Source organism: Pinus tabuliformis, chromosome 3_2, assembly GCF_031772625.1.
Source record: "Pinus tabuliformis cultivar Carrire ecotype Pingquan chromosome 3_2, CPIR1, whole genome shotgun sequence".
Lineage (NCBI taxonomy): Eukaryota > Viridiplantae > Streptophyta > Pinopsida > Pinales > Pinaceae > Pinus > Pinus tabuliformis.
In genome coordinates this window covers 308,296,981-308,309,489 of record NC_142302.1, presented here as the reverse complement: position 1 = coordinate 308,309,489, position 12,509 = coordinate 308,296,981, and the positions used below count along the sequence as shown (strand labels likewise).

Below are 12,509 nucleotides of genomic sequence, written 5' to 3'. Positions count from 1 at the left end.
GATCTTTTTTTTTTTTTTAAGTACTTAACATGACATGCCAAAGGATAAGTTAATTAACTTGGGCCTAATAATATTTATTTATTTATTATTTAATTAAATGTTATTAATGAAAATGAATTAATATATTATAAATAAGGTATTAATTAATTATTTTACTATTTAATTTATTTCCCATACATAAACACTTCATATAATCAAATTGGTATGAATACTACTACAGTGCTTTCAATAATTAATTCATTTTTTTTTTCTCCTACTTGGGAATTTTCATAATAAGTTAGTATGCATACTAACGCAGTGCATGCAATGCATGCATATGTAGCTATCATATGCATGCCTCGTATACATGCTAATATTTTTATGTTACTTGTAAGTTGAAATGGGTCGTTACAATTGGTTATGTCATATTTTTTGTTGCCAAACAGTCTAATTTTTCGATTATATTTGACTCTAGAATCACTATTTGGTTTGCAATTTTAGGCGTTATATAATTTTTATCTTCGGAAGGTGAAATAGCAATAGTGATCTTTTCCCGCAATAGACCCTTTAATTCTAAAAAGCACTACAACATAATTACGTGAAGTTTTCAGAAATCTTCCTTCAATTCCGAATTAGACTCCATTTGCGTTTATCGAGGTGAACTTAGGGTCTTAAAAGTAGCTCTTTTAATCCTTAAAAACTTTTGAATGGAGCTTTAGAGGTTAATTATTCCTTTTGTGATTTCAAAATACCTCTTCACAAATATTTGGGAAGCCTTCTTTAATAAGACTTCACACCTTTTTTTTATTCTTACTAAGCTCACCTTTCAAAATATAATGAAATGTCCTTTTAATAATATAATACTCTATTCTTCTCTTTTAAAAAACCTTATTTTCTTTTTTTTATAACCTTCTTTATAATTATTTTTAATTAACTAATAATAATAATAATATATATTTTTATTAAATAATTGTAATAAAATTATATGAAAATAATGTTATCATATAACTTATGATTGGATTATATAAAACTATATCATCGACCAAGACAACAAAAGTCATTGCCCTTACGGATTCGATGGAGACGTGACTATTTTGAGGGATGCGATTGGTCGGGCCATGGAAGACAGGGCGTGATCGAGGGGTTTAAGTGGATGTGATGTGGCATGATTGAGATGCGTGGAGCAGTCAAAGGATGTGGTGTAGTGTGACTCGAGACATACAGTTTGTGGATGTTAGAACGAGAGTTGGAGGCGGTTCAGAAAACGACAGCGTAAACACCGGTTCGGGCAGTAGGTGAGTAGCGGTGGAGTGAGGAGATAGGCAGATAGAAGTGCAAGGAGAAGAACAGGGTGCGAGAGCGGAAGAACGAGATCAACGTGGTGGTCAGGAAGCAGTCTGAGGTTGACTGTTTCGTTGATTGGGAAATAACGATTCACGAGACAGGACTGTCACGGCTCGAGCGAGCTACGGATGACATGTACAACAATTGAATGCAATGTCTCGGGAGAGTGCGACAGTTTTAGACTGTGGCTACATGGTTGTTGTGGGTAGAGTGTTGATGCAGCGGGTCAAATAGGTTGTGGGCGGAGCATGGATGCAACAGAAGGGATGTCGATGCTATGGGGTTGGGGCTCCGGTGGCTGTGCAGTCGGGTCAAATGGAACACACAAAGTGGCGGATGCGCTGGCCAAGTGATTCAATGGTAGCTGAGGTGATTTGAGTGATTCGAGGGTGAGTGGTTCGACAATGGGTGTCGCATGTGGTGGTGGCTAGCTGCTGCTTGTAGTGGGTGGCTCCAGAGGCTGTGTGCAACAGGTGACTGATCGGGCAGTTGAGCAGCAACGGGAGTTATCGAGGACTAGTGGCCCGATTGCTTGACGTTTTTTTGTTTTGTTTTTTTTGTTTTTTAATTTTAATTAAATGATATAATTTTTTTCTTTTGGTTAATATAATTTGTTTCCTTCTTTATTCTCCTTTTTTGTTAATATAATGTTTTTATTTTTTTAATATGTTTTTTTATTTTATTTTTTTAATATTTTTTTTAACTTTTATGTTTTTTTATTTTATTTTTATTTTTTATTTTTTTTTGTGGCCAAAGGCCAACTATTGAATTGGAGACCTTCCAAAAGATTGTAGCGAAACACTTCAACAGCAATGAAGTTGACGAATTTCGATGGCCAAAGATGTGGATCGGAGAACGAGCTCTGTGCAACGGTGAAGTGGCCAAAGGATCAAACTGCTCTGATACCAAATGAAGCGAACAAAGTTCATTCTTCAAGTCAAATACTCCAAAAGACTTGGAATATGTAGATCTCCATTGAGGATACATGAATACATATAAAATGTATTAATGAGAATGATGTTACAATTGAGATTGAGGGCCCTGTATATATATCCAGGTAAGTACCCTTTATGAATGGTCATGTCTCCTTAGACATACCTCTTTGTTTAACTAATTATTACTTATTTACATATTATTATGTTTATTATTTATTATCTATATTTATTATTTTTACATAATTATATTCATAACAGCTGGTCGGGGATTTGAACCAGTGATGTCACAAAGAATGCCTTAACAGTGCACCCTATCACTCACTGATTACACCTGGTAGGCAATAGTTCAAATATTATTGACTTGTGGTTCATTTACATTAAAAATGTTTATTCAACATAGTTACTCTTAAAAAATTATATTTAAATTAATTTATGTTGTACTACCTTTCCTTTTTATTCACTAAAGTTTTAACTACATGGAATATTTATAATACAGACCCTCATAAAGGACATTAGGTTTTGGAGAATTGTTTATGAATTTGTTCTCTTTCGTTGTCTCTAAAATGAACAAGAAATTATTCTTTCAATACACCAATAATCATGAGGAATATTTGTAATTACGAATTACATTTCCAATTTTTGCATCAAATGATCCGTAGGCCTCAATTCTTTAATTTTCTTGTGGTTCAGTCTTAATTTCATCATTTCCTCATTAGATTCAATGTAGTTAAGCTCTTTAAAGATTAAATTTAAATTACTTATGTTGTAATCCCTTGTCTCAATATTGAGTAAGTTTGAACTAGTGGAAGATTTATAATGTTTACCTTTGTCATGGACAATAGGATTTGAAGAGTTGTCTGTAGATTTGGTTAGTGTTGCACGTGCACATTGCCAACTCATTGTCCTCTCAAAGTAAGTGTGAATCACCCTCTTTGAAATATTTTTATATTTCATAAGTCACATTGCAAGTTTGATAGACATGGTCTAATACAAGATGGAAGCTGTTTTTGACCTACAAGCGATGCATGTACAACTCCATAGGAATTTGGAAGTACTGACATCTTATTTTGAGTATGATAATTAAGTTGTTTGACAATTGACTGGTATTTTTCTACATCCCCAGGAATGTTAATTAGCTTATGATTCAATTGAAACTTGAACTGAAAAATATAAACTTGAAATAGATTTTGTTCATGAAAGAATAAATTCTAGAATGTTATAAGAACTAGTTTTAGATGCTTTTCATATATGTCAATCATTTATAGTAACTTGTAAGTTTTAAACCAGGAACTTAGCTTTTTGAATCCTTGTAGTGCTTGTAATCTAAAACGAATGTCTCACCCCTAGCATAAAGCAGTAGGTCCTTAATGATATTTTGCGTTCCTCTTGAAAGCATTAATTCAATCTTCTATTGCAATTTCTTTTTGGGAAAGAGGTTCTGAGATAGATGATCTTGATTTTAAACAAGCTAAAATCTAACTCATGAATGTGTTTCTAGTACTTCCATCTTGTCACTTATGGTTATAAAGAACAAGCAAAGAAAATTTACAATTTACAATATGTCAATGACCTTGTTTTATATTAGTAGTATTAAATGGAGGCCGAAGTATATCTTCTCACCAATTGTTGCCAAATGAATTAACATAATGAGTAATCCCTATCACTAACTGTTACTGGCACCACTCTCGTCAGTGAACTTCCTACATTCAAGTTCTAAATGTGTGAGAACTTTAGGATCATCCAACATTAAGAAACTTAAATTTTTCAATATCAACGACCCTTACAAACTATATATAGCCAAGAAGACTAATTTTCTATGTTCATCACATAAAACATAACTTGGCTAGTGTCGAAGATACTTGATCCCTATCCATAAATGACACACATGTGCATGCACACACAAATTTATTAATTCCATTACACTTACATTCATATCCTGCATTTACATAGTATAAATGTACGAGTGATAACAGTTTAAAAGTGGGCAGAGAATTATCACTATTTTTAGTGTGATGGTCTGTGACTCAACTAGTTTAGCAAGTCAGTTGAATTGTTTTCTCAATGAGCCAACACAATCTCAGCTGATTCAAAGTGAATTAGTTGAGTTTGACTAGACTAAACTATACAGAGGAAATTGACTTTGGGGTTCTTGGAATCATAATGAATTTTACATAGATTTTTGTAAAGAAATAACAGGAGGATTTCATGTCTTTTGCTTATAGTACATTTACTACATGGAGAGTTATGACGTTGGGAATGCAGTTGCTATGAAAGATTTAGATGCATGTTCATACTGGTAATATATTCTAAGTTGTGAATGGTTTTGATTCTTGAAATTTGAATTTTCATCACGTCTTTTTGACAAAATATGTGTGTATAACAGATTTGAATTCTGACTTTTCAAGAAGTAAAATAAAACAAAATCACGCAGATCTGGATCCGTGTTTGTTTCTGTGCAACTTAGGTAGAAATTTAAAAGATATGTACAAATAAAAATAATGATTTGATTGCAAGTAGATATGATTCAATTTTCATAATATAATTCCAAAACTCATATCACGAAGATTCAAATTTCAATTAATAAATTTTAGCTCCTAGTCTTAGTAGTCCTCCTTACACTCCCTGTTATCTCTCCAACACTCCTTAAAGGAAAAGTCCCAACCTTATTCTGGGGAAAGTGTAATGCCCTCTTCAAATTGAGGGTTAATGAGGGACGAAGTAGCCTAACCGACCCCGTAGGCTATAGTCTTAATAAAGGAAACGAAACCCAATTTTTCCCAATTTGGGGAAAAAGTTGGGTTGACTGGGGCAAAAGAACCCAAAACTAGGGGTTGCACCCACAACCCCTCACATCTTGAATCCCATGGAGAAATCTATAAATAAGAGAGGAGTTGAGATCAAATCATCATCAATTGTGGAACAAATCATCTGTTCTCTTGAGCTTAGCATTAAGGGTTTTAACTTTTAAGAGCCCTTTTCTCCTATCAATTTTGTTGGGGAAAGATTCCACTGTAGTTGATAAACTGTTTTCTCTTTTCTATTTTTCCACACTGTTCTGGCACAAGATTATTGAAGAGTTTTTTTGGTCCAAGTCTAACAAATTCTTTTCTGAGGCAACATCTGAAGTAAGCGAAGTTGGATTCTCTCGTGAAGGTCAAACAAGCCTTTTGGAAGGCAAAATAAGAACAAAACTCTAGACAGACACAATTTGAAGGCCTTTGAGTTGCTTGGTGACTTAAATACATTGCTACTGTGGCAGACAAGTGTCCTGAGACCAGCTGAGAATCTAATTGAGTGAAATCCGATGGGGTTTAAAGTTTAAACATACTTTGTGACCGTCTGACAACTGTCGGAAGTATCCTGTAGTGGTTCAGAGGGTGGATTCTAGCGTTCTAAAGACTCAACAACAAATCTAAGCTCTTAAATCAGGTATTCGTGGACCCCTATAAATAGCAGACCGACCATCCTGAAGCAAACAATTCAGAATTCCTGTAGCATATTCGGACTCCTAAAATAGCTACTAATTTCTGTAGTAGAGTAGACGGGCACTTGAAGGGAACAGTTCGTGTGACTCGATGCAGGAATTAATATGGTCCTGGGGGAAACTCAGGTATTTTAAACATACAGGGACTTGTGTAGGGTTTTAGGAGCTATACAGAATCTGGAACTTTGGTTAGGGTATCAATACAATATTAAATTTACTTTGAATCATGTTGTGTGGATGTAGGGTATTGTGCCCTATTGTTGTGAGAAGTTGATGAACAATACATTGTTCTGTTGGGTTTGTTGAATTGTTGATTGAATTCATAAAGTGTTACATTGCTCTGTTTAGTTTGTGCATTATTAAGAAGGTTGGTACTTTTCATCAATTGTATTGAATTAAATGTGTATTGGAAACGGATTTTTGTAAAATGCTAGTGCGAAAAAATTGCCCTAGAATACTACAGGGGTACCAGAGCGAAAACATCTTTCCAGCCTGTGAATACATGAGTCTTGAATGCTTTTGGTGGATACCGACAACATCACTGTAAGAAAAAAAAAAGAAAAAATCATCAACCAACAATGGGGGATGAAATAGGACAAGGGAATCAGGATCCTAGCATCTTGTTAAGTGCAATACAACAACAACAACAAATGACCAATGTCCTACTAGAAGGACAACAACAGATGGTTCAGGTTATTGTCCAAGCCATAAATAATCTTGATAATAATGGATTGAACGTAGGTAATAGGGTTAATACTAAAGGGAGCAACAGCGGTCACCCCAATGCTGTTCCTCAAACAAGCCATATGGCAACTAGTGGAAGGAGTCATAGGCCTTTGCTTCCTCAATTCTTGAACCATCATGTAATATTCCTAATTAGCCATGGCTAATTGGAATATTCGATTTTGCTCAATTTTGCCTTCTATAGTTATTTATAAATAAAAAGGTGAGGAAAGGGGGACATAACTCACTTTATGAATAAAGTCACTCCCTAGTAGCACAACATTGTAACTTAAAAGGGGACCCAAGGGGGCCCAAGGACCACATAGAGAAGGGGCCCATGTAGACACTTGGAGGGACTGCGCAGATGGAGAAGGAACACGTGGCAAGAGAGAGGCTACGTTGGAGGAGGTGGGCCTTAGGGTTTTGAGAGAGGCCAATGCTATAAAGCAGAGAGGAGCCTCTTCATTTTGAATCTTGATCATTCGATTATGTTGCATTTGAGCTAGTCACTTCGACTTAGAGCACGTTGGCTATTTATCTTGTCTGCAGCACTGTTTAGTGCATCGAGTGTCTCCGTTCGGAGATCTCACCCTTAGCCTCGGGGGACTTCGAGTCCCTGCTCGGGAAAGGTAGTTTCATCAGTCTTTTGCAGGAGGAGCGAACTTTGGAGTTGAGGAGGAGCTGAGCATTTGATGACTGCAAAGTGTTGAGAGGGGAGGACGCAGTCTCTTTTGGTAAGAGCTCTGGATTGGGTTTATGTGGAGGATTTGAGCTGGGAGATTGAGCAAGGGATCAATCCTTGCATATTGGAGGATTTTGGCAGAGTTTCGGGTAGAGTTTTGGAGGATTCTCTTCAGGGGCAGCGCAGAGCCTTGGGGGATTGCGTAGATCCCCAAGGGGGTGATTTTCGGGGGTCAGTTATTTTAGAAAAGCTTTCTGGGCTTTTCTGGGTTTATTGAGTAGACACTGATTCCAGAGTTTCAGCGTTTTCTGAGGAGGGGAATAGCCCCAAATCCTCATTTGATTCCAGCAGTAGCAGCAGCACAGCAGTTCACTGGCAGTTTGGACACAGTTCAGAGAGGCCATTTCCTTACCATTTTGAGTGTATTTCTTCACTTGCCTTGTGCAAGTCGAGGTGCTATCTTTCTGATCACCTCTTGTACTCTTTCCATTACTGAGTATCATAAAATGGCTTAGCATTTCTCTCTGCATTTTTCGAGTATTTGCTTATATTCCATGTATACATTATTGTACGTTGCACCACTGTTATTTCTCTGGTTGGAGTTTGCTTGTGTTTGAGGGATTTCCCTGATAAGGGATATTACAGTGGTATCAGAGCATATATCTGGCTCAGCTTGTGGGGCTAGTAGTCTATGACACCGAGGGAGAAGCCCTACATCTGTTATAGAGGTAGGAAATACAGAGATATTGAGCATAGGTTGGAGAACACCTACGGAGAGGGAGACTATGTTCGGGTGGTGGACATAGAACAGGAGGAGCCTGTGGTGAACACCGAACAGGAGGAGCCTGTAGTGGATGCAAAGTAAGAGAATCCGATGGCAGATGAGGATGGGAAGAGATTTGCGGACATGCTCCTCAAATCAGTGCAGGATCTGTGGAGGCAGATCGAGGTGATGGGGCAGAGATTCACGGTGGTGGAGGCTATACAGCGTGAGAACCCACGGGTTTTCCAAGTTGGTGAGGGATCGGGTACATCCCACCATTTGCTAGAGCAGGGTGCCACTCAGTGTGATACTACTCAGCAGATGGCCTCACATGCCCCTACACGTTCTACCATGCCCACTTTCCTAGGAGCAGACATGGAGGCCAAAGCCTAGCAGGAGGCAGAGCTCAGTCATATGGGCGATTATTTTGTAGAGTACTAGGCCTATGGGCAGGAGTTCAGGGATGCTCTCTCATTCAGAGACTTTGTTCAGCTCCAGTGGGATAGTAGACCCTGCGACCATCACAGAGGGTACCGGCATTATCATGATGGAGACACCCACCGCACAGCTAGTAGATTCCACTTGCCTACGTTTGATGGTTCATCAAACAGTTCGGCAAAGTCTTGGGTGGAGAAGCTGGACATCTATTTCCAGCTTAACCAGATGTCGGAGACAGAGGCCATCAAGGTGGCGACATTACATTTGGATGGTGAGGCCCAGGACTGGTGGTTCCATGGGTTGGTTACACTCGGACACTCCACAGTGACGACATATGCCGAGTTCACTGGGAGACTGATAGAGAGGTTTGACCGGAGGGATTTGGAATAACACTTTGTTGAGCTGACGAGGCTCAAACAGACCGGGAACCCAGAGACCTACATTGCAGACTTCTTGAGGGTTTCAGTGATGGTGCCAGATCTATCCGTGGCACGGAGGATCTACATGTTTGTTGAGGGGTTAACAGAGCCACTTCAGGGTCTAGTCAGATCCACTAGACCAGCGACACTCCATGATGCTATTAGCAGGACCCGAGACTTACAGGATGCCTTACCTAGGACCCAGACACCTTACCCCCAGAGACAGGCTTTCCAGCCTAAGGGGAAGGATGTGAGGATTCCACCTCCAAAGGGGAATCCAGGACGAGCACAGATTGATGATGATGCCAGGAGGGAGCTGAAGAAGAAGCGGTTGTGCTTTACCTGTCAGGAGCCGTGGGCACCGAGACATAGATGTGCTGCTGGAAAAGCACATTTTATTGAGGTCTTCTCCGAGAGTAGCAGGGAAGAGGATGAGGAGGATGATGTGGAGGTAGGAGATAGTCATGCCGCGCAGGATCCTTTGCCACCTCCACCACCAGCAGTAGGTGGTGCAGCTTTTGCATCTACCATAGGGGCCCTTGCAGCATTGCGAGGAGTTCCCAAGTATTTGACGCTGCGCGTACGGGGGACAGTATGTGGCTAGCGAGTATCAGTTTTGGTTGATAGTGGGGCAACCCACAACTTCATCGATGCACAGATGGTTGAGCGGAGAGGCATACAGACAGAGAGCTTCGATGGCTTTTTAGTTTTGGTTCTAGGAGATCAGACCATGGTGTGTGCTCGTTATGTTCCAAAGTTATCAATGACGATGGGCACCTACACACTGACTGACCACTTTTTCATGGTCGATATTCCGGACAGCAACATGATCTGGGTGTTCAGTGGCTTATCACTCTAGGGAAGGTCACGACAGATTGGAAGGCCCTAGAGATGGAGTGGGATGATGAGAAGACAGGGAGGCATGAGAAGATACGGGGACAGCACACATATCCGCCTCAAACTGTTTCAGCTCATCAGATGGAGGCAACCTTTCGGAAGGGAGACGTAGAGTGGGCAGTGGAGCTGCATGCATTAGAGGCAGGGACCACAGGGTAGACCGTGCACCAAGAGATATAGTCCATCTTTGACCAGTATGCCACAGTGTATGGGGAGATTTCGCCGGGACAGCCACTGGACTGGGGGTTTGAGCACACCATTGAGCTTGAGCAGGGCATACAGGCAGTGATTACTACCCCCTATAGGCATCCCAAGGCCTATCGGGATGAGATTGAGCGGGCCCTTCAGGAGTTGCTGGCTCTTGGGCACATTCGGTCGAGCACGAGTCCTTTCGCTTCTTCCGTGGTGTTGGTGAAGAAGAAGTACGACACATTGAGGATGTGCATTGACTACAGGGCCCTTAACAAGAAGACCCTGAAGAATAGGTACCCCATACCCAGGATCAATGAGTTGATGGATGAGTTGAGAGGAGCACGGTTCTTCTCAAAGATTGATTTGAGATTTGGGTACCATCAGATTCGCGTGAGGGAGTAGGACATTCCCAAGATCGTCTTCAAGTGTCACTATGGGCACTTTGAGTTTTTGGTGATGCCTTTCGGGCTAACCAACGCCCCAGCTACATTCTAGTCCTGCATGAATCACATCGGTGTTCTTTGATGATATAGCATCTCCAGCACATTGAGACAGTGTTGCGCATTTTGGAGGAGCAACAGTTCTATGCCAAGCTCTCCAAGTGTGAGTTTGGGTTGACGCAGATGTTGTACTTGGGACACATCATAGGGGTGGATGGAGTGAGAGTCCACGAGGAGAAGATCAGGGCCATTAGAGATTGGCCAGAGTCGAGGAATGTGGCAGAACTCCGGGGATTCATTGGCATTTGTACTTACTATTGGAAGTTCGTCAAGAGTTTCTCACAGCTTGCTGCACCCCTGACAGATCTGACGAGGAAGGGGGCATTCAGTTGGTCGGATACAGCGCAGCGAGCCTTTGACAGGCTCAAGGAGGTTATGAGCAGCTGCCCAGTGCTTGTATTGCCAGATTTTTCGCAGCCATTTGTTTTGGAGTGTGATGCGTCGGGAGAGGGGATCGGCGCGGTGTTGATGCAGTGGGGTCACCCTATAGCCTTTGATAGCCAAAAGCTCCTTCCACATGAGAGGTTGTATTCTATATACGACAAGGAGATGCTGGCCATTATGCCTGCATTAGCCAAATTCCAGTAGTATTTAGTGGGTAACAGGTTTAGGGTGAGGACTAATCACAACAGCCTCAGGTTCTTTTTGGAGCAGAAACAGCTACAGGAGAGGTAGCAGAAGTGGATCAGTAAGATCCAAGCGTATGACTTTGACATTGAGTATGTCAAGGGTAAGAACAACGTGGTAGCAGATGCCCTTTCACGTAGACCAGCCACGTTGTCTCTTATGAGCTTGGACACAGACTGGAGGGCTCGACTCTTAGTAGAGTACTCTAAGGACAGATTTGCATGTGAGGTTCTGGATGGGCAGGTGGCGGATGACAGGTACAGGGTAATCGATGAGATCATCTACTATAGGGACCAGATCTTCTTGATTGAGGGATCTTAGCTTAAGAAGAAGATACTTCAGGCATCACATGATTCACCATTGGCCGGCCATTAGGGGTTTACCAAAACCTATAGGACCATTAGAGAGAGGTTCTCATGGAAGGGCTTTAAGGAGGACGCACTCCAACATATCCGAGAGTGCGATATTTGCCAGAGGAACAAGGGGGAGATGAGCCATCCCGCAGGATTATTGCAGCCTCTTCCCATTCCGGAGGGGAAATGGGAGAGTATTTCGATGGACTTCATCACAGGGTTGCCCATGGTGCAGGGCAAGGATTGTATCTTTGTCGTCGTTGATCGACTGACAAAGTACGCACATTTTTTCGCCATATCCGCACACTACACAGCAACGCAGGTGGCTGAGCTGTTCTTCAGAGAGGTCTTCAGGCTACATGGTCTTCCTAAGACCATCATCAGTGACAGGGACAGCCGTTTCATGGGCGGGTTTTGGTAGGAGCTTTTCTGGTTGGTGGGGACGGAGTTGACACCGAGTACCAGTTATCACCCACAGACGGACGGGCAGACAGAGATAGTTGGCTACTTGCGTAACTATGTCAGTGGGCAGCAGTGAGCATGGCTGAAGTGGCTGCATCTGGGGGAGTACTGCTACAACACTACACATCACATGTCCATTGGTATGTCACCATTCTATGCTTTGTATGGATATCATCCTTTATCTTTTGTTGACGTGATGTTTGGTGCTAGCAAGGCTCCGAGAGCCAAGATTTGGATCCAAGAGAGTCAGGATATCCTCTGAGCTCTCAAGGATAATATGGCTACAGCGCAGAACCAACAGAAGCTGTATGCTGATAGGGGTCGGGTGGAGAGACAGTTTGAGGTAGGGGACTTGGTCTACCTACGATTACAGCCATACCGACAGTCCTCACTGAAGCAGAAAGGAGTTGATAAGCTCAAGCCCCGCTTTTATGGGCCATACAGGGTGATACACAGGATTGGACAGGTTGCGTATGAATTGGAGCTGCCCCAAGGTAGCAAGATTCATAATGTTTTTCATGTATCATGCTTGAAGAAGGCATTGGGGCAGCAGGTGACAGTGACAGATGAGCTACCACCCACGGATGATGAGGGGCATTTGGTGTTGCAGCCAGAGGCTATTATTGATACCAGGGAGAGGCAGATATGGAGCAGAACGGTCCGGGAATTCTTGGTGAGGTGGAAGAATTTACCGGATGAGGATGCCACTTG

General features: G+C 41.5%; 1 protein-coding gene across 2 annotated transcripts in view; it reads left to right on the top strand.

Annotated features, from left to right (window-relative positions):
* Positions 1-12,509, top strand: part of LOC149180784 (putative peroxisomal acyl-coenzyme A oxidase 1.2) — a 473,981-nt gene that overhangs the window by 352,119 nt on the left and 109,353 nt on the right. For both annotated transcript variants that reach the window (XM_089416295.1, XM_089416296.1), the window contains one exon: positions 3,101-3,170. In XM_089416295.1, coding sequence (XP_089272421.1) covers positions 3,101-3,170 — 70 coding nt within the window. The remainder of the gene's footprint in view (positions 1-3,100; positions 3,171-12,509) is intronic.